At 43.9% G+C, this 23,341-nt stretch overlaps 1 protein-coding gene across 7 annotated transcripts in view; it reads right to left on the minus strand.

The window, feature by feature from the left end:
• HYDIN (HYDIN axonemal central pair apparatus protein) overlaps positions 1–23,341 on the minus strand; it is a 442,685-nt gene that overhangs the window by 128,355 nt on the left and 290,989 nt on the right. For all 7 annotated transcript variants that reach the window (XM_086688949.1, XM_086688948.1, XM_086688951.1 and 4 more), the window contains 6 exons: positions 9,185–9,322; positions 8,396–8,477; positions 4,709–4,828; positions 4,232–4,441; positions 1,888–2,025; positions 379–556 (listed from right to left, as the gene is read on the minus strand). In XM_086688949.1, coding sequence (XP_086545075.1) covers positions 379–556; positions 1,888–2,025; positions 4,232–4,441; positions 4,709–4,828; positions 8,396–8,477; positions 9,185–9,322 — 866 coding nt within the window. The remainder of the gene's footprint in view (positions 1–378; positions 557–1,887; positions 2,026–4,231; positions 4,442–4,708; positions 4,829–8,395; positions 8,478–9,184; positions 9,323–23,341) is intronic.

Consider the following 23,341-nt stretch of genomic DNA (forward strand, 5'->3'; position numbering starts at 1 on the left):
CCACGGGTAGGGACAATTCAGGGAGAGATTATAGCTGGAAGAAATGTGTGCTGGAGGAAAAGGCCTCTGGAAGTGCAACTTTCTGATCTCTCTATATGTAATTCAGTGATGGCAAAATTGGCCAGGGGTCTTAATTTGGGACTTCTATAGACCACATCCTGTCTCATTAAATACAGGTCACCAAATCAATTTCAACTTGAATTTGTTTGTATTTTTTTTTTTTTTTTTTTTTTTTTTTTTTTTTACGAAATGAGGAATGACACAGGAACTTAGTGAGTACCAAACAAATCATTTGAGTACCAATCAGCCTTCAAATAAGCAAAGCTAAAATGTACCTTTTGTTCCCCAGTGGAAAAATACTATAGTAGGTAGTAATACCTTGAAGTTTCCTGGGGAGATCGAGGCTGATTCGGGGAAAGATTCCCTCACCACGCAGAGTGATGTTTTCTGGGTCCAGGTGGGCAATCTGTATCTGGAAACTCCTTTGAAAGATCTCAGGTACTCCAGGTAAGTAGTAAACCTTCAACACCTGCTCTTTATGTGCACTGATAAAACCCTACATAGCAGAAAGACCAGAATGTTAATATTTACAATGGACTCCTGCTTCTGGAGATTTAATGGACTAGAGAGTCCCACTGGCCTCTTATGCTGATTATTTTCTATTCACACCCCTCACCCAAGATTCATCTTATGAAGCTATGAGAAAATGACAAGTAACCAATAAAAAATAGGTAGGGTATGTGAACAGGCATTTCATAAAAAGAGGAAATATGAATGGCAAATAAATGCAGTAAAAGGTGCTAATCCTCATAAGTGACCAGGGAAATGAAACTAGGATTATAATAAAAAATTTTTAAAACACTTATTGACAAAATTTACTAAATTTCAGTGAGAGTATGTTTACATCTGTTGGGAATACCAACGGGGAAAAAAACACTGTGAAAAAAGTTTTAGCGCTGTCTTATCAAATTGAACATCTGCATAGTCCATGACCCAGAAATTTCACTCCTAGGAAAATTCCCTAAGAAAAATGCTTCCATTTGTACATCAGGAGGCAGGTACAAGAATATTTGTAGCAGGATTGTTTCTAACAGCAAAATTTTAGTGAGAAAAAATCCCAAATGCTTTGACAGGAAAAAGAAAAATTGCTTTCAATATAGTTATAGAAGGGATATTATTTGATAATGAAAATAAATGAACTATAGCTACATGTGACAATGTGCACTATTCTTAGAAACACGATACTGGATGAAAAAAACAAAATGCACAAAATTACATTACTGATGCCATTTTCATAAAACTCAAGATAAAATGAAATCCCATAAAACAAACTTTCCAAGTTTTGGGATCAAGTATATTTGTTTTGTTTACTATGCTATGCTATCCTCAGTGCTAGAAAAATGCCTGGTCATAGTAGGTGCTTAAAAGTTTTCGTAAATTAATAAACTAAAAGCACTTTGTTTAAGGATACATACATGTGTAATAAAACTGTATTTTAAAAAGGGATCAATAAAAGCAAGTGGAGAAGAGGCCCTTGGCTTCAAGGACTTAGAAGGGAAGTGTGATGACAGAAGTGGAAATAAACCATTCTTATAATTGTGAAAAAAAGTCCATGGGGCTATATTGTCTTGTTCACACTGGAGCCCCTGGTACCTGTATGGTGCCTGGCTAATGCAGGATTCAATTAATACTTGATTAATAAATGAGTAAAGTGCTTGGATTTATTATTATTATTATCATTATTAGGTTTATGATAATTATTTTTAGTTAAAAAAATCACACCCATAATCCTGACAATGAATGTTTAGTGTAATATCATGTACCATAGGGCTATAGCTTGCAGGTTTGAACTTGGGTCCCTCCTACCACTGTCACATGGCCACTTACTGAGATGGGCACGATTAGGGGCACTCCAGGCAGAAGGTTGTCTGGCGAAGACAGGGGGTCAGTCAGAACCTTGAACTCAAAGCCAACTTTCCCAGTGTTCTTCAGCGTGATTTCATTCTCTGTGACGTGGTCAAACAGCTTGAGAGGAGAAGAAGAGTGACAGCTATCAGCTACCCTTTGGGATGCTGCTATCATCCTGGGAAAGGCGGGTGGACAAACACACTTCACACACACAGATTCCATCTTTCCTGGTGTAGACACTGGCCAATCCAATCCACATTTCAGTAGCATCAAAATGTGCCCTCTGGAGCTGGAGGAGCACTGGACGCCAGAAACCTGGCTCTTTGTTAGCTCTTCTAGCAACTAGTTTAAGTTAGTAGAGCCGTGTGTGGAGTGTTCTAACTCTCTGCACCTCAGTTTCTTCACCACAAAGAACTCATGACAGAGGATCTCAAAATTAAGCTTTCCTATGCCAATGCTTATTTGTTTATTTTTTGGATAAGATTTGAGTCTAGAATTAAAATTTTTGCATTCATATGGAGAGACATGGGAGTAGTAGGCAAGACATGTTCTTTTTCCTGAGATTTTACTGACACAATTCAGCAGCTGAACAGCAGGCCCAATAACCACAAAATAAGGCCACTTCAGGGGTTCTTAGGATAAGACAGGGCGAGGACTGGCTGCTTCAAAGAATACACTCTGAGCTGACCCAAAACAGAAGACCCTGGAGATAAGGAATGAAAGGGAATTGTATTTGGTCAACTCAGTGGACAAAGTCTCAAAAGGTGTTGGGTGAATTTGCTTTTAGGCACAATTTTTAACCTGTAAACACACATGCACGCACACAATTCGATAATTATCCATGCAGTAGCTATACAACAGGAGTCTGACTTCCATTAAAATTTGGTAGAGATACGGTTCCGAGCACATAACACAAAATCTAATTGGGAAAAGAAGATGTACAGACATGGAATCAATAATTATTCCAAATCAAAAATAAGAATGTGCATTATATTATGGCAAAGAATATATTTAAATGCCAAGAGAATGCAAGGTAAGAAAAAGATAACTAAAGGATAGAGCTGAATTGAATCTTACAGTATGGGTAGATTTGGGGTTGGCAGAGTGGAGGATGAGAGGGATTATATAAAAGGAAGTATTGAGGCAAGAAGGACTGGGATGTATTAGGGTCAGTGGGTAAACCAGTTTGGCCACAAAGGGATGAATGGCCTACAGTGAGAAACTAAGCGAAACCAAATTTAATGTGTAAGGGACATCAGTTAAGTTAATAGAGGGGCTTAGGATCCCCTCACCCAGGTGGAGGAGCTTGGTTCTGATCCAATGGATGACAGAGAAAGGGACTCATGATTGGAGGCCTTCTCTGACCCATGCACAGTACTGACCCTGCACTTTAATAACCACAAGCACCTGGTGAGCTAGGTACTGCTACCCCATTCCTAGCTGATAGATGAGGGGTACTGAGGCTTGGAGATGTCAGGTGATATGCTACAGAGTCAGTAGGAAGTAAAACTGGGATACCATCCCAGTTTTTCTGACAGCAAAACCATGCTCTTTTCTCAATACTAAGTTGCTTCCTAAATGCTGCTGGGGCTAATTGTTGAGGGTTGATAGGATGAAAATGCAATTTGGGGAAAATCTATGCAGCAATGCTGTTTAGATAGGTTAGTGGCCAAAGCCCTGAATGCGGTGTAACCCCTTGCTTCCATGGAGTCCTTGACATCACCTGGGAGCTTGGGAGAAACTCAGATTCTGAGGCTCCACCCAGGACCTACTGAATCAGAATCTGCACTGGAAAAAGATTCTCAGGTGATTTGTATGCACATTATGGTTTGAGAAGAATTGCTGTAATATCTTAGTAATGGCTTGATGAACCCCCGTGGTGTGACAACTGCAGTGGCCATGGGAAGGGAAAACCAACACAGAGGGATCCTGCTTGATGAATTAGCTAACCTGGATGCTTGCAGGATATGGGGAGGCAAAGGGAAGCGTGTAGTGGAAAATGCTTAGAGACTGTAAACTCAAGGGACAGAGAAGGTGGTAGCACTATTGAAGAAACGGAGAGGTTGGTATGGGCTTCTGGATTGAGATGGAAGATGCAAGTTTTAGTGTCTAACATGCTGAATTTCAGGAGACAGAAAAGCAAGTGAAAAAGTCTGGCAAACAGTTGGCAGTGGGATGATTAGGGTTAGGGAAGTGGATCAGGGATCAAGGTTAGGGGTAGTGCTGAGACGATGATGATCCGGGGCTCTAGGACAGGTTAGAGCACAGGACTATGTGCGATGTTTAAGGCAAAACCAGGAAATCTCCCTGTGGTCGGCAATACCTGTAATCCATAGTTAATATCCTTGGTGTCAAAGGAGTAGTTGACCAGGGATGCCTCTCCCCTCAGCATGATCTCATAGGTGGGCCCTCCTTCTACTTCACACAGGGCTTTAGCCTGTGCAATGATGTCACAGTGTCCGTAGAAGGTGAACGATATCTGGTGGCTACTATGCGGCTTCAGCACTCCATATAGGGGCAGGATATCAAACACCTGCAGAGAAAGTCATTCTGTAGGAGAGCATCAATCAGGATGAAGGGCCTGCAGAGGGTAGGTTAAACTGCAGTCAGCTTACAGATTAATTCCTGACTTTAACTTGTTTGACTCCATGAAAGGTGCCTAGCCCAGAACCCTGGACATACCTGATGGTAATGTGGGGGGAAGACTGGCCCGGCAGGATTTAGATTTCTAACTTGGGGCAGGTGCTCAGTGAGAAGAGTTAGTATCATCTGACTTTAGGGCCCATGAGGTGTTACTTACTTCTTCTACCCCAATGGGAAGCATTTCTTCCTGTTCAAAGCTCCATGGGGGTTCCCGAAACTCCACCTGGCTCTGGTTTGGGTTTATTCTTTCAGTTTCAGCAGAGTTAAAACTTAATCCCTAGAAATCAGAGGCATGAGGAAAAGCTAGTAAGCATTCACAATGGTTCATCAATGTGCTCCTCCCCACCAGTGACAGAAAACTGATGTATGTTGTCTATACCTTAAAAAATAGTACATTTTTTTTCTTATGGAGAGAACTGGGCAAATGCCCAAAATATATGTACAAGGATGTTTCCTGCAGCATTACTTACAGTAGCAAAACTTTGGAAGCAAACTAAATGCCTATCAATAGGGGATTATTTTATTTTACTTTATCTTTTTGTTAAAGTTTTATTTTTTATTTTTTAAAGGTTATTTATTTATTTATTTATTTTTAATATGAAATTTGTTGTCAAATTGGTTTCCATACAACACCCAGTGCTCATCCCAACAGGTGCCTTCCTCAATACCCATCACCCACCCTCCCCACCCTCCCACCCCTCCATCAACCCTCAGTTTGTTCTCAGTTTTTAAGAGTCTCTTATGTTTTGGCTCCCTCCCTAACCTTTTTTTTTTTTTTTTCTTCCTCTCCCCCATGGTCTTCTGTTAAATTTCTCAGGATCCACATGTTTTCACTCTTATGTGGATCCTGAGAAACTTAACAATAGGGGATTATTTTATTTTATTTAAATTTTTTTTCAACGTTTATTTATTTTTGGGACAGAGAGAGACAGAGCATGAACGGGGGAGGGGCAGAGAGAGAGGGAGACACAGAATCGGAAACAGGCTCCAGGCTCCGAGCCATCAGCCCAGAGCCTGACGCAGGGCTCGAACTCCCGGACCGCCAGATCGTGACCTGGCTGAAGTCGGCAGCTTAACCGACTGCGCCACCCAGGCGCCCCTTTGGGGGATTATTTTAAATGGAGTATGTGTGGGGAGCGCCTGGGTTGCTTAGTTGATTAAGCGTCTGACTCTTGATTTCGGCTCAGGTCATAGTCTCGTGGTTTTGTGAGTTCAAGCCCTGCGTTGGGCTCCATGCTGGTGGTGCGAAGCCTGCTTGGGATTTTCTCTCTCTCCCTCTCTCTCTCTGCCCCTCCCCCCACGCACTCTGTCTCTGTCTGTATCAAAATAAATACATAAATAAATAAATGGAGTGTGTGTGGGTCCTCTGTCCATGGAGGATGATGCAGTATATGTATATTTAGGGATCAGGAATCATATGCGCAACATATTATTGAGTGAAAAAGCAGTTCCATTTATGTAAAATGACATATGCCCATGTATCACACCTGAAGGTATAAGCGTGTGTAAATTCATTCAGAGATTTGTGTATGCAAATAGAGTTACTGGGAGGTTGTTTGCTAAAATTTCAGTGGCTCTTTTTCTTATTTTTTTTAAATTAAAAAAAAATTTTTTAATGTTTATTAATTTTTGAGAGAGAGAGAGAGAGAGAGAGCAAGCGAGCACAAGTGGGGGAGGGTCAGAGAGAGAGGGAGACACAGAATCCAAAGCAGGTTCCAGGCTCTGAGCTGTCAGTACAGAGCCCAACACGGGGCAACTCATGAACTGTGAGATCATGACCTGAGCTGAAGTCAGACACTTTACCAACTGAGCCACCCAGGCACCCCTCAGTGGCTCTTTTTCATAAATGGTGGCATTGTAAGGATTTTTGCTTTCAGTTTTCTGTATTCTTGACTCTTCTATGACAAACCTCTTTGAAAATAGAAAAAGAAAATTAACATTTAAAGGTATTTTATATACATACATATATTCTAAAAAAATTGGAAAATATAGAAAACTTCAAAGAGAGAAATACAAAAAAATTACTTATACTATACACACACGTGTGTGTGTGTGTACAATGTGTTTATATAAGGGTATGTACTTGTATTCTGATCTGTCAGTTTATAGGAGTGCTGCATTTCCATAAATATTCTTCACAAGCATTATCTAAATACTTTTAAAAAATAGAACATGTAGCCGACAGATACACAAAAAGATGCTCAACATCAATTATGCAGATCAAAACCACAATGGGGTATCCTCTCACACCTGTCAGAATGGCTAAAATAAAAAACATAATCAGCCACAAGTGTTGGCGAGGATGTGGAGAAAAAGGAACCTTCATACACTGTTGTTAGGAATGCAAAATTGTGCAGACACTGTGGAAAACAGTGTGGAGGTTCCTCAAAAAATTAAAAATAGAATTACCATATAATCTAGTGATTTCACTACTGGGTATTTACCCAAAGAATATGAAAACACTAATTTGAAAGGATATACGCACCTCATATTTTTATTGCAGCATTATTTACAATAGCCAAATTATGGAAGCAGCCCAAGTGTCCACCGATAGATGAATGGGTAAAGAAGAGGTGGTATATACATACAATAGAATATTCAGCCATAAAAAAGAATGAAATCTTGCCATTTGCAACAACATGAATGGACCTAGAGAGTATAATGCTAAGTGAGATAAGTCAGAGGATGACAAATACCATATGATCTCACTCATACGTGGAATTTAAGAAACAAAGCAAATGAACAAATTAAAAGAAGAGACAAACCAAAACCAGACTCTTAAGTACAGAGGACAAACATGGTTACCAGAGGAGAGGTGGGTGGGGATATGGGTGAAACAGGGCGTAGGGATTAAGAGTGCACTTACTGTGATGAGCCCTAAGTAATATTCAGACTTGTTGAAACACTATATTGTAGAGCCAAAACTAATATAATACTGTATATTAGCTACACTGGATTAAAATAAAATTAAAAATATAGAACATTTTTTTACTTAATATACCAGAGATTGCTTTAAGTCAGTGTTAGAGAACTTCCTCATTTTTTAAGAAAAGATTTTATAGTATTGCCTTGTGCAAACACAAGTCAGTCTCCTATTGGTGGAGTCAAGTTGTTTCCAATTTTTCTTGCTTTTACCAACAAAGCTGCAGTGTCCAAGGAGAGTTCCATGTCTATGCACATGTAAAGGCAGATCTGGAGAATAGTATCCTAGCAGTGGAAATGTGCATTAAATTCTGATATAGTCCCCAAATTATATGCCACAGAGGCGATGTCAATTCATAACCCTACCTACAAAATATAAAAATGCTTGCTTACCCCCTGCTCTGCCACTACTGAGTCAAACTGTATTTTAAAAGACTGTATATGGTCATGGATATACAGTAATTTATTTTTCCAATTTTTATTCTATTTCTAAAGTGTTGTGACAAACATCTTTGTACATAAATTTTTTTATCTCCAATGATTTCCTTAGGCCATCCTTCTAGAAGGAGAATTTAAGGGTATGCATTTTTAAACTCCCTTGATTTCCCCTTTGTTTTTACTATGGAATTACGGAGAGAAATCTTTCTCCTTTTGTAGCCTCTATCTGGGGGCTGGGAAGAATGCCAAGGTTTAGAGGTAACTGGCTTCTTCATTATAGAGAAAAATCTATGTGCTGAGATGTCTGGCTCTCACTGGGGTGTTAGCTCTATGGGTGTTTGGTTGGGAAGTGATGTGGATAAAGTTCCACAGCCTCATCCCACCCAATCCCCAGCCTTGCACTTGTCACTGCTCCTGGCTCTGTTTTTGTTTTACAGGAAGGACCCTCGGCTTGCTAACCCATCCCATGGAGAGAAAACCGTACATCGGAGATGATCATGATGGGTGCTTGTGCTTTTTTGTATTGTCCTTCTTCAGGCCTGACATCTTCATCCATGAGGATAGTCCTGGGGAGTTGAACAAAATGTGGAGAATCACTCATTTGGCAACCATCCCGACATAGCCTTCAGCTACAGCATCACTCCATCTTCCTCTCTCCCTCTACTGTACCCCAAAGGATAAGTGGGGTTCTCACTCAAAGCATGCTTTTTTCACGAGATCAGCTGGTCAGTGCTCTGTTACTCCCTGTCCCCAAACATGGAGTATAGGGCATCAGGCTAGTCAATTTTCCACAGACTCCAACCCTTCTTTCCTGGCCTACCAAGCCCATGTCCAAATTACAAAAAGTTCTGGGAAGCTCTAGCAATGCTTCAGACAATTTTCTGTGTCTCCAGTGCTCAATGTTACGGTTTATTATTTACTGGAGCACTTTGTCGTGAGGATACACTGTTTGGCGAACTGCCATATCCTTTTCTGCTTGCTACCCTTGACCTGACCCTGGCTGCCGACTCTGGACAGATGGAGAAGGTTATGTGATAGGAAGGGCTTAGTCCTCCAGGAATCAGGAGGCTATGACCTCCTGAAAGTAGAGATGCTTTTCAACTCTATTCCACCTGCACAGTCCAGGGACTCACACACAGAAGTCACTCACTAAACTGTTGACCAGTGAGCTGCTGGATGAATAAATAAGGGATGGGCTTGAGAATGTAAGTCAGGGTAGAGAAAAAAAAATGTTATTTTAAAAAATCCATTCTAGCCTTGCATTTGCACTTACTTAACAAAACCATTTAGCTCCATCTCAGGGGACTCTGTTACTGGCATTGCTGGAGAGCTGGCAGAAGCTGAGGTCACTGGGATGGATTCCACCTGGGACAGGGGGGCACTGGTGGGCTTCCTTGGCTGTGGCACAAACCTACAAAAGCAGGGTGGACGGAGGCACACATCAGCTTTTGCAAATCGGTGCTCAGTGGGCTCTCAGTTTCTATGGCTAAGCTCCAAATAAATCCTAGACAGGCGGGCCTAGAAGGACCTGCCTTACACCACCCCTTAGACTTACCTTGTTCAAATCTTAGGTTTCACTTTCTCCTAAAAAGTTTCCTCACCATCGTCTCCCAGTCTGGGTCCAGTGACTCTCCTCTGAGTGCCTACAGCCCCTGGGCTTCCACTTCACACTTATTTTTCCTGTCCCTGCTAGACCATGAGCTCCCTGAGGACCTGTACCTAATATGGCATCTAATACAGTGCCTGGCCTGCAGTAGGTACTCAGGCATGGTTATGAATGCGTGAATGAATGACCAGGGATCCTGGGTCCAGGTAACCAAACAGAAAGCAGAGCCAGGACTAGGGTACCAGACAAACATTCCTTTGCCTTATGTTACCATGGATTAGATACGTCTACAGTTTCTTACAAATGGAATCATAAATATATACTCTTGAGTCTAACTTCTTTTGCTCAGCATAATGTTTTTAGATTCATTTATGTCATTTTAAGGAGCACTAAGTAGTCTGATATATATATTTTTTTTAATAACTGAGCAGTATTCCATAGTATGGATGACTAATGTGTTTATCCATCTTGTTGGTGGGCAATGCGGCTGTTTCCAGCTTTTAATATTATGAATACGGTTGCTAAGAATATTTGTGTACAAGTTTTTACATAGATGTATGTTTTCATTCCTCCTGAGCCAATTCCTGGGAAAAGAACCGCTTGGTTATATGGTACATGTATGTTTAAAATTATAGGATACTGCCACACAGTCTTCCGAAGTGGTTTTACTCCATTTAACACTATCTTCACAGTGAAGGTGAGAGCTCAAGAAGGCCCACAACCTCATGCACACTCGGCATTCAGTCTTTTAAATTTTAAGTTTGAACCATTCAAGCATGACGTTGACTAATAGGCTTATTTTAAGGGAAAATCATGTATCATTGCTATAAATTAAAACCCAGTTTTATCCACCATGTTTAGAAAAATCACATTATTTTCTCACCTGGTGAGGGCTCTGAGCTGAGCCCTGACTGCTCTTTTTAAGAAGAGAGAGCAGTTCAATTTCCCCTTGGGAAAACACTGGGCTGACACCTCACTATAGAACTGTGAGCACTTGGAGGGCGGGACCAAGAGGTTCCTTCTTCATAGCCCTCGTTGCTGAGGGTCTTCTACATAGAGCATGAGCTCAATATGTGTCTGACTGAATGGACAGATGGATAGATGGATGCACGCATGGATGGTTGCGTGAGAACAGGTAAACAGCACACAGGTAACTGGACTATTTTGTGTGTTTTGTGCTACTCTCAGCCTATCAATAACCAGTGTTGTGGTGGGACCAGCCCTTGTAGTTCTTATTATGATTGGAAGATGCCCTTCAGCAGCAACCATCAGGAAACTTTGAGAAATAAAAGGTTATTAGTTACAGGAACTGAAAACTACACAGCACACCTGGGGCCACACGGGGACATCGTGGATAGAAAGACAGTGTGGGCCTAGGTTTTGCTTTTATTGGGGTGGAGGGTGGAGAGCTAGGATTTCTTAGGCTCACTCTGTACCGGTGAACTTAAAACATAAGAGTAGGAATTTAAAGTGCAGGGAAGAGAAGAGACAAGTGGCCCAAATGGTCAGTTATTGAAATCAACCAAGATTTCTACATCGAAGGAATGTCAGTGCGCCAGGTGGTCCGGCTCCTTATCTAGTTGTATGGCTGGCAAAGTGCCTCTTTGACACGGATGCTTCGGCAAGCAAAACTTAAGTCAGGCACTTGCATTACAAAAAAAAAAAAAAAGAAAAGAAAAGAAAAGAAAAGAAAAGAAAAACCAACCACGGGGCAGTCAGAGTTTACACCGCACCTCCACCTCCACCCCCCCCCCCCCCCCACCGCGGTTCCCATTCCCTAAGATCTTGGGAGAAGAGTGCAAAAGCTCTTTTCACTTTCTTTTTTTTTTTTTTTTAATATGAAATTTATTGTCAAATTGGTTTCCAGACAACACCCAGTGCTCATCCCAACAGGTGCCCTCCTCAATACCTATCACCCACCCTCCCCTCCCTCCCACCTCCCATCAACCCTCAGTTTGTTCTCAGTTTTTAAGAGTCAGTTTCTTGCATCAGCCTCCATTTGGCTTATTCCAGGACAGATGTCTCCGGATGACATTACCTTAGATTGAAACCACATCATTCTGGGCTGAGGACCCATGTTGGGCTGGGTGCTGGGAAGCACATTAAAATAAAGGTTCCTGAACCCCATTCTTGGGTAAATTCTGATTTGTCAGGACTCAGAGAGGGCCCAGGAATTAGGTTTTTCACAGCCTTACCAGGTGATTCCAATATGCAGCCAGCTTTCAGACCCATGGTGGGTAGCAATGGCAACAATTTGGCTAAGGACTGGAGCTGATAATTAATATGAGGCTATCACTCAGCCGCACCAGCTAGGAACAGTGCGGATCAGCAGAGGATGATTCAAGGCACTCATTAAATCACCCCAGGTCAGCAGAGATGCCTGGGGAGACTCTGCCAGAGTTGCCCCACACAATAGCACTCTCTCATCCAACATTTGCACACCCCTGGGATGTTGTGCTGAACAGAAAAAAAAAAAAAAGCATATGGGAATATCTGTAAAGGAAAAATTCAAAGTGGCAGTGTGTCTGTAGACCTGAGGAAAAACAACACCTCGGGTGATAATGATACCTGGACAAGTGGAAGTGAGAGGTCTCTGGAAACAAAGGATACTGGGAAGGAAGCCCCACTGCTAACAGACTCAGCCACAGGGGACAGTGAAACCTCTGTCATAATGAAAGCTTTAATTTATCATTAAAAAAAAAAAAAACCTGTTCCAAACAATTGAAATAGAATGTTGGCAGTTTTATTTTTCGATCAGATTTCATTTTAGCCTCAGGAACAGATGATGGCTTTCCCATTATGCTGACCCAAACAGGATTAGAATCAGTTATTTTTAAAAGAGAATATGTAGCAAATAAGGAAAAGCAATACTGCTCCGGTTCCAGAGCTACCCATATCAGAATCGCTGGAGGACCCAGGAGAGAAACCCTGCCTTTAGCTGTGACAGATCACATGAATGCCACACACCGTCCATCAGCCACACTGGTTTGGGCTCAGCAACTCCCCTCTCATGTTTTATTTTCCACTCCTGGGTGAGTTAGGATCAATACAGTTTTGTTTTTTTTTTTGCGTTGCAAATTTAAAAAGTCCACCAGGCTTATTTGCTGTTCTCCCTTTCCTGGAAGTAGGGCTGCATCATAATAACCCACCGCCACACCCCAACATGCTTGTGTTTCGGTTAAGATTTTGTGCTTGGTTCAGATGATATTTGGAGATGGAATGGTGTATGCTGGCCACCTGCTGCCGTGAGGTCTCTGGGGGGTGAGGACAGCCTCATAGTAGACATACAATGACTTCTAAATCAATGATTTGCTGGACCTGGAATCCGGGAGTGTCCATACAAAGGGTGAAAACCACCACTGGCTGGGGGAAAAAGGTGTGTTTTGTTTGGCTCTTATGCTGTTTTATTTATTTAAATTATCGACCGTAGCAGTTGCTGTTGGCACACACTGTTTAGATCTCCTTCACCAGGATGACGCACCCCTCAATGGCTGCTGTGGGTGTTGGTTGCATCTTTCTCCAGCTGGCTCCTTGTCAGTTGCCTCCCCTGCCCTGAGCTCCCCAGGAGGTGGTGCCCTCCCTCCCATAGTGTGTGAACAGCAAGCCAGGATGGCTAGATGAGGACTCTGAGTGGGACAAACTCTCAGGCAATTAATACTCTAGAGCTCCCCATGGGCTCAGACAGATCTCCTCATTTCCCCCCTTGCTCTATCTCATTTTTCTTACTCTCTTACAGTTTTCCCCCCACAGAGAACTCCATCAATAAATCACCTGCCCAAGAATCACCATCTCAGGCTCTGTTTCTAGGGAGACCACTGCAGCATTCTATGATTCCAAAGATAAGAAAGCCAAATCTTGCTTCAAGGGACTCAGAGGCCAGTGGATCAGAGTCAGAGACAAATGCTCCAACAGCAAGACTTGCAGAGTGCACAATGGTTCGGTTCAAGGCCAAGGGGTCAGACGGCCTGGGTTTGAACTCTGGCTTCCCCATTCACACACTATGTGACCTGGGTATTGTGTTAGTGATAGAGCCCTCCTCATCTGATTGAGGCTTAATACATGGAACAGACCCAGCAGGGAGCCTAGGTCATGGTAAATGTCCAGCGCAGGTGAGCTGCTCTTGTGCTGGGGCTGGTGGCAAACACTTTCCTTGTTGGACTTCAGATGAATTCCCTCCCTGCTTCCCTCACTCCCTTCCTCTTACTCCACTCCTCAGAAACCTGCTCCAGATTAGATCAGCCCCTGTTTTCTATTTCTAAATGGAGATTATAATCACTGCTTTACCTCGACTTAAAAGTAGGCAAGCCCCTTTGGGCACAAAGTCCCAGGCACCTTTCCTTATCTATTGCCTGGCTGTGTGGTCTTACACTTGCTGAACCTCCCACACTGGGAAGCAAATGACAGATGGGGGCTGGCTCAGTGCATTCCCTGCCAGATCGTTCCAGTTCTGCCACAGGAGAAAGGGAAACAAACCGCAGACACATACCCATTATGAAAGACAGCTTGGCTTAGCCCTTTGACTGTATTATGTCCCAGAAGGATTCGAACCTGTCACCTGTGCTAAGGGAAAAGTTGGTGGAACATAACTGAGAAGCTGAAACTCAAGTTGCTCAGAACTCAGGGGGTGAAATCATATTTTTATCAAAAGAATTTGCAATTGGAGCTTCTAGAATAGTGGTTCCCCTGCAGCTGTCCATTGGAATCACCTATGGAACTCTAAGAACTGATGCCTGAGCCCCAACTGCAGAGATTCTGATTTACTTGGAATCAAGATATTTAAAAGCTTCCAACATGATTCTAATGTGCTTTCAAGGCTGAGAACCACTGATTAAAAAGGTGGTGGCAAGAAGGTAGGGAAAGTAGTGGTAAAACAAGAGCCCTGCTACGGTCCAAATGTTTGTGTCCCTTCAGATTTCATATGTTGGGATCCTAACCCATGAGGTGATGGTATTAGGAGGAGGGACCTTTGAGAGGTGATCAGGTCATGAGGGCTGAGCCCCCATGACTGGGATTAGTGACCTTCTAAAGGACAGCCCAGACAACTAGCTGGGTCTTTCCACCTGTGAGCACACGGCAAAACACACCATCTGTGAAACACGAAGCAGTTCTCACCAGACACCAAGTCTGTCTGTGCCATCATCTGGACTTCTCAGCCTCCGGAAGTGTGAGAGATGGATGTGTGCTGCTTGTACGCCGGCCAATCTCTGCTATTTTGTTACAGCAGTCCAAACAGACTAAAACATGTCCTAATTAAGTAACTGCAGCCAACACTACTCAGCACTTCCTCTCTACCAGGTACCATATTAAACACTTAATAAGGACTGCCTAGCTAAATGTTCACGGCAGCTTAATGAAGCAGGTGTTGTGATGGTCCTCAGTCTTCAGGTGACAAAACTGAAGCTCAGAAAGCAAGTAAGTGGCTGAGATCAGTTAGCCTGGATCCAGAGCTAACACTATCTTAACAGCTTTGCTGGACACTCTACCTCATCAGTAGGGGCTTCTCCTTGGTTACTTCTGCCGTGCCGTGCCCATGGCAGTGACTTGCAGGCTTTTTCATTTTAAAAGTAACTGGAACCCACAACATACAATAAAGAACATACAATGTATTGTCTAGAACCTTCCTTTGGACGATGAGGGATCCATCCCAATTGTAATCAAGGTAAGGAGAAGCAAGACACAGTTGACCTTGCCTTGAAGTGACTTCCCACAAAGAGTTTTGCTGCAAGGTGCGTAGTGGAGGAATGTGTCCAGAATCTCCTTGAAGCTCTTTTCTGTGAGAAATGGCCACTTCCATAAAAGCTCCAGAAGGTGTCCCCACTGCTACATACTCTTCGAAAGGCTGAACAGGTAGATAGGCTGTGAAATCTCCCTTGTAATCAATCAGTTTCAAAGTCCTTTAGAAATACTTTCAAAACAGGATGGTTTTTTCAAGTTAATTTCTTTTAATGTCTGGTCTTCAGTAGCTGTAGCTAGCTTTGGGGGATTTTAATTAATATGAAAACACAGATAAATCAAATAGACTCTTTTCAAGAATCAGATCACTAAATGAACCAAGCAGACATAACCCTAACTCAGGTTAGGTTCAAATATGCACTGATGCTTTCCACTGATTTCTTTAGAAGCCAGCTTAGCTCACACTGAATATCAACGTGGCTGATGCCCTCCACTGGTATTGGAGGCACTGGGAAGATGCCTTAAAAAGAATGAATCTATAATAAGGTAGCCAGAGTTCTTCTGTAACAACATAAAAGCAGGTTGAAAAGTTTCATAACACTCAAAATTGAAATGAAAAAACAGCTCAGTTCATTTCTCTATGGGATAACAGACATGGTATCTCATGAAACTGTACTGACCCATTGCAAACAGAAGGAGACAATATGATCCTTAATGGTGATCACCTTTAAATTAAATATGAAAAGAGCAAAAGGCCCACCCTCTTCGAAGGTCTCCTTCGAAGGCTTGGCCTTGATCTCTTGCAGGTCCACTACAAAAGCAGGAACTTGTTTCTGGAAGCCTAGACTTGAGAGACGGCCATAGTCCTCCCATCATTCCCAGAAGCGAATCTGACCCCCTGGTCAGGTAAATTAGCTGGCCCATCATAGCAGGAGAGAAGATTCTAGATGGATGGGCTGTGGAAAGACTGATGAGGGAGGCCCCGGAGGCTTCTAGAGGCATCAGCACGGAGTATAAGCAGGTCAGCTAGAGGCCGACCTCACAGTGTTCTCTTTCACAAAGGGCTTCAAATTTACTAAGAATGTGGTATTTATAATGGATGTGATGCGACATGCATTTTATTATTATAAAATTTGGAAATTTGGCCACAGACATGTACAAAGAAAAGCCACAAGGAGAAGACAGTCATCTCCAAGCCAAGAAGAAGGCCTAGAACAGATTCTTCCCTCATACTCCATAGAAGGAACTAACCCTTTCAACCCTTTGATCTCAGGATTCTAGCTTCCAGAACTTAAAAAAAACAATTTCTGTTGTTTAAGCCTCCCAGTCTGAGGTAAAGTAGCAAACTAGTACATTATAGGAAACTAACATGAACATTCAATGTTCCTTGGAACTTTACCTGTAGGAATTTCTGTTAGCTCATTCATACCTCGAAATTAAAAAAAAATATATATATCAGGCATTTTAGCTCATCCTATTCCTGCAAGTGGAACTGTTTCCCTGCCATTTAAAAACAAATTCCCTTTTCTTGGTTTAGGTGGCCACTTTCTTCTTTCTCAGCCTTCCTTGCTGAGTCCTCTAATTTTGCCTACTCTTCAACGTCCCCTTCTTGGTCCTCCTAGAATCAAAGAATGCTGACATGGGAAAGCACATTATCCTGATATCCCCAGCACCTCATCTGCAAAGTGAGAAGAGTAGACTGAGGAAGACAAAACCGCATATCCACCAAACTTCTTACATGTTGTCATTGGACCAAGAAGAACTCAGATTTCCATCTTCCTGTTTGCCATCCCCTAGTCCTGCCAGAAGTTCTTAAATGAACAGAGGCGGCTAAGGGCCAGCCGTAATGCATTGTAAGGAGCTAAGTTTCTATGACAGAGATTCACAAATCTGTTACTTAAAAAAAAATCCATCCCTCAGGTCCTGTTTACTGGAAACTATTTCTGTTGTTGACCTGGTGTCACGCAGCACCTGCTACTCACCAGGTTGTGCTGAAGGAGCCCAATTAATTTTCTACATTGATTCTTGCTTTATGGCCAGGGAGGGAGGGCGGGAAGGCAAATTTTCACGGAGCTTTATTGTAATCTTGTCCGGACCCAGACCCTCTTTCTCCTTCTACCAGCAAATCTGGACTGTTTCTCTTCTCACCCACCAGCACTATCACTTATCTAGTTCCTTGAACTGAAAATTCAGGCACTGACCTTGATATACCCTTCTCTTCCCCCTCATATCCAGCCCCTCAGCAAGTCCCATTCGGTCCTCCTCTAAAATACCTCCCACCTGGCTACTGACCACAGCAGTTCTCAGGTTACCACAGTCCTTGGGACAGCACCCTTATACATTTAGCTGATTTTCTGGGTCTCACTCGTCAGTTTCTCCTTTCCATTCTTTCTCCAGAAGCAAACCCAACGGCTACTCCAACTTGACTGCTGTCAAGCTCTGTTGTTACTTCTTGCTCGGGCCAACCTGATTCTTAAAGGCCAAAATGGTATCCTTCAAACAGTTAAAAAGTCTAAGCAAAAGGTTTTAAAGTGAGGTTCTGCAATGATTCTCTGGTTGCGAACTGTGAAGTACGAGAAGGAAGAACCCGCTGAGTTTGGAGCCCTCGCTTCTGAAGCGCCGGGAGGTGGCTCGGTCCCACAAGATGCCTCTCCACTTCTCAGCACACGTGTTTTCCCACATATGTCCCTTCAGAGTCTTGGATGGTGAGTGGGGATGAGAGCATGCAAGAATGAATTGGACAAATACTAAACCACGACCACGACCACCTGCCATCACCACTGGTTTATCAATTTGTAGGGACAGGGAAGGGTCTCATTTATGTCCGCAGAACCCACAGTACCTAGCACAATGTTTGGATGGAGTATTCACAAAAGGCTCATTTAAATGAAAGATGGATATACAGTAATAAAATATAGAGAAGAGTGCGCTTTCATATGTCAGCAGAAGGTAGTGGTTAAGGCAGGGGCTTTGCCGTCAGCACACACGTGGCAGGTTGGATCCGTTGCGTGGGCTCAGTTTCAAGGGGAGATGTTAATACTTAACAGGATTGTTGTAGGACATGAGCTAAGAGACATAATGGGGTTAGAATTGTGCCTGGCACATGATAAGCACACAATTATGGTTATTTTTATGGTCAAAATTACAGAATCTTTCTCTCATGCTCCTAATATTATCTCTTTATTGGAGATATGGCCTTATGCCATTGTCTACAGGAGGTAATTCCTATTTCAGACATATTTTGCTCTGGGAAGCTGTTGAAAGCGGTTTTTCTCATAGTAAAGATGTGGATTTGTTCACCGTATTGGTGGTCTAATCCTAACATTTCAAAGATGCGGACATTATATTTCATGTGAAAAATCAATGCTGCAGAACGAGAAAATGTGAAGGTGCCCATGAAGCTGGTGCCCTGCGCTCCATGGTGACAGGGTGGTGGTGCTGGGAATGGGTGCAAAGGTCTCATCATGAGTTGTTTTCCAATGTCTGAGGGTCCTATCAGCTTATCATGTCCCTGGGGCACTGGTAAGGTCCCTCAAACAGCTTTCCAAGCAGCTGGTGCCTATTTCATAATTAGATGCTCATGTCTTTGGCTTGGGATTTGTAATAGAAACACACTGTTCTTACCATTGTGCTGGGCATCTTTGCTCTGTGCTACCGGAGATCCAGGCTCCCTTTCTCTGCTCAGGTGCCTTACATTTCCCTCTGGCAATTAGTCTATCTCTAACTTTCAGCCTAGTCCAGGGGCAGCACTGGGTTCCCCAGGCCTTAGTGGAGGGACGGACACGGGAACCAACCAGAGCCAGTGAGCTGTAGCCAAACATTTGCCAGGGCTTATTCAGAGAAAAGCCTCTACCTTTTTCCTCCGGACTTGAACCTGGCATATGAAAGCTGGAGCTGCTGGAGCTTCTAAGTCATCTTGCAACAGTGTGTGCAGAACCTGCCTGAGAATGGAGCCGACACAGCAGAGGACAGAGCGAAGAGACAGTGGGGGAGGTACGAGGCACAGCTGACACTGCCTGACCTTGGGTCGAGCTGTGCCTGAAACCCACACCTAGACACTTTCTGTTACATGAGCCAGTGCGTTCTATTTTTTTATATGTTAGTTTGAGTCATGTTTGCTATAAACTAGAACCAAAACCTCCTTATGGTATTATAAAGTCATCAGTATTGAAAATCCATTTTACCTTTTAAAAAAGCCAATCTGGCCTGGCAGAGAGTGAAGAGAGCATGAGAACTTGGTTGACTGATGGGCATCCTCCACATGTCCCTGTTTGAAGCCCCACAGCCTGGGAACGTTTCCTTATACAGTAAAAGGGACTTTGCAGATGTGAGTAAGTTAAGGTCTTGTGATGGGGGAGATGCATCTGGGTGAGACCCATGATATGATCACAAGTGTCCTTACAAGAAGGCGGCCGAGAGTGATACTACTGCAGAGAATGGAGAGGGGGATGTGGCCATCTCAGTGGAGAGAGAGGTGGGAGGACACTATGCTGTGGGCTTTGAGGAAGGAGGAAGGGGCCAGGAGCCAAGGCATGCCAGGAATGCAGCTCCAGAAGCTGAGAAAGGCAAGAATGGGGACTTTCCTATATTTTCCCTAGAGCCTCTGGAGGGAGTAGAGGGAGCGTGTGGCCCTGTCCACACTTGACTTAGGCCCAGTGAAATGCATTCAGACTCTGGACCTCCAGAACTGGAAGAGAATAAATTCCCGTTGTTTTAAGCCACCCAGTTTACGGTGATTTGTCACGTAATAAGAAACCTAATACGGGGGAGGGGGATGGCCCTCATTCCCACTGGATTCATTCTTTGGGTTGTGAAATCGTCATTTTAGCTCAGACACACACAGGAGAGAGTTAAGGAAGACAGGGACCTGGAGGGGCTTAGAGCCTGACTCGCCATTGTGCCCAAGGCCATTTGTGCCCACTGCTTCTGTTCCCACTCTGGGACTTGTTCTCTGTCACCAGAGTTGCGTTTCCTCTAGTGCCAGGGTTCCATGCTTGCTTGGTTTTATCTCTTATCCAAACTCCTCTGGGAGGTGCAAAAAGAAAAAAATGTGTGAGTGCAGGAACTTAAAGCCTCCTGAGGCCTGCGGGGCCAGTGGGGAACAGAGAGGGAGATTTACAGAAGGGACCAATGCTTAGGCCAGCGAGAGGCACCTGCCACCCTCAGACTTCAGGCTTCAGACCAATTTCGGGAGAAAATGTCTCAGAGCCACCTCTGGGATGCTTCTCTCCGACATGGCCTGGTATTAACATTTAATTAATGAACATTAACATTAGGCTTCTCAGTTTCCTCCATAAAGGAATGTCTGTAAGAGCCTGGCATTCTCTGAGCATGTATTACATGACAGGGACCATACCGAGAGCTCTGCAGGTAGGCGAGTCCAAGGTCACATGGGGCAGGCAGCTGAGCGGGAGGCTGCCTCAGAGTCCTCTTGGCCAGGCTGCCAGGCTCTTGGCCAGCACACTGAGCCGCTTGGGACAGCTGGATGCAAGGATACCCAGGGCCTGTCTCCATGCAATCAATAAAGCCGGTTTCCTTTCTAAAGAAAACTGAAGAACCTGGCTGTAGGGAGGAGGGGCGGGGAGGACAAGGAGTTGTGCCGAGCCATCCAGCTTCAGCCTTGGTGGATGCAGCCTGGCGTAGGAAAGGATTTTCTGCCTCTTGTCAGAAAGCACCTTCACCTGGTGTCTGAGGGACCAATAGCGCCAAGACTTTAGCGTCCCAGGGAGTGTTTCACTTAGCAGCACTTGGTATGAGGGAATGCAAGAGACAAAGGAACCCTCTGAAAACCCAAAAACAGTCACTAGTTTCATATTTTCCTTTTTATCTCAGAGACATGCACTTTATAGACACATCTCATTTAATCCTCATGACAGCTCTTTTAGGTGTCCATGTTACCTGCATTTATTCATAAACCAGAGCACAGGATCCTGTGGCCAGGAGGACTGAGCCCGGATTCTAACCAGCCATGTTCGACACCACAGCCCAGGACCTCAACTACCACTAACATATCATGTCTTAGAAAAAAAAAAGTTCCAATGAGCCTGGTGGCTCAGTCGGTTGAGCGTCTGACTTAGGCTTAGGTCATGATCTCGCGGTTGGTGAGCTCGAGCCCCGCATGGGGCTTGGGTCAGCACAGAGCCCGCTTCAGATCCCTCTCTCTCTGCCCCTTCCCACCCCTCTCAAAAATAAACATCTAAAAAAAGTTCCATTTTTGAGGCAAAAGAAATTAAAGAATGATGAAGAGACAAATGGAAGCATCCAGAAATGAGGCTTCCCCTACCTTCCCTTCAGTCCTTCCACCCTTGTCTTCCAATCACAATGTTGGACAACTGACGCTCATCACAGAAAAATCAATGTGAGATCAACACGTGCTCCTTTGTTGCAGGGCTGGGCTCCCTTAGGCCCCTGTATTCAATTTATCTATAATAAGATTTGGAAACAAAAAGGCAAAGCTGTCCTTGGAGACCACTTGGCCACGTGCTGTAAGTCCCAGCATCGCCTCAGCTTTGCGGCCCTGAGCCTGGGCAGAGGTACCGGCTGGGCTAGTATCCACCAGGCTCACCCTCTGGCCTCTTAGAGGGTAAGGGCCGCTTCAGGTGCGGGCTGCCCTGTGTGCCCCTTTCACACAGAGGTCATGAAGCATCACATTCTCGACCAGCTGAGCAGTCATGTCGAAGAGACAGACCCAAGAAAGGGCACATTCCGGTAGTGCTGGTGGCTTCCTCATGCCATGTGTACAGCCTAGACTGTCATCTACCAAAGTCAGTCTCGAACCCAGTCACGCATCTGAACTCCCATGGATGAGCTGGCTTCTGAGACAATGACTGGCTTTCCTCTTAGGGAGTGCTTTTTTTTAGCATACTTGTCCATTTTACTTCTTTCTTTGTTCTTATATGTGACACAAGGGCCAACTTGGAAAAAAAATAAGCTCAAACAAGAGAGATGCTTTAGATGGCCCAGTCAGAATTGCCTGCAAAGTCACGCGCACACACACATGTGTGTATACACGTGTGTGCTCACATGGCTGATGTGTGTGTTGTGACAGGCAGGGATATTGAAAGTGTCTGGGTGTCCTCACATGCTGCCCTAATAGAAGAAAAAGAAAAGCCTCTTTTATCCTTTGTTTCTTTTACTAATGGTAAGGCTTAGGAGAATTCTAATTGGAAAAGAAAGGTTAGTGTTGGTATATCTGATAAAAGTGACCTTTAGCCACTGAATGTCTTATGTTTTCCTGAGGGTCTGCAGAGAAAGCCCATCTGAAGGGCAAGTGGAGTGTTTTTTGGGTTTTTTTTTTTTGCTATCCAAGGTGACATTTATACCTTGAACCTTTTCATTTGACAGGTGCCAAGAAGCTGACAGAAAAGAATCTTTAATCAGTTATGAAATGATTCTCCCTCACCACAAATACCCAGCAGGGAGCAGTTACAAATTAGAAAACATCCTTTGAGGACCTACTCTGTGCTGCCTACTCTGTGCTATGGGCTCTGGGATCCAGAGGTAACAGGACAGATGTGCTCCCTGGCCTCAAGGGTTTAAGAGCCAGCTAGGAAATTGGACACTGAGCCATAATGACAAGTGTGATGTGTCATGAAGGAGATGGGCTACCAGGGCCTATGCCAGGGGAGGTCATGTAGGCAAGGGTCTCAAGAGGGCTTCCCAGGGAAGAACCTGGAGCTGAGACTTGACAAGGGAGCAGGGGCTGGTGAAGTGAGGCGTGGAAGGAGCTTCCAGCAGAGACTGTGTGCTCAGACAGGAATGGGCCTGGACAGGAAAGGGGCCAGTGTGGTGAGGGCAGAGTGAAGTGAGAAGAAACTGGGGAGGAACACGGGGAAAGCCCATGCTGAGCCTTGCTGAACACAGTAAGTATTCCGTACTTCATCCTAAGAAGCATGGGTGCTGTTGAAGGCTGAAAACCAGAGCAGTGACATGTTCATCACTTGGCTACTGGCTGGATGATAGAGTCCAGTTAGGGACATCAAAATGGTCCAGGCAAGAGAGGATGGTGACCTGAACTAGGATAATCATCATGGAATGGGAATGAGGGGGTTATAGAAGGCAGAATAGGTAGAACTTGGTGATGGCTTTGATGGGTGAGGTCAGGGAGAGGAAGGAATCTGGATTCCTCTCAGGACAGTGATGTCATTCACA

This window comes from Puma concolor, chromosome E2 (genome assembly GCF_028749965.1).
Source record: "Puma concolor isolate L17-30 chromosome E2, mPumCon1.1.hap2, whole genome shotgun sequence".
Lineage (NCBI taxonomy): Eukaryota > Metazoa > Chordata > Mammalia > Carnivora > Felidae > Puma > Puma concolor.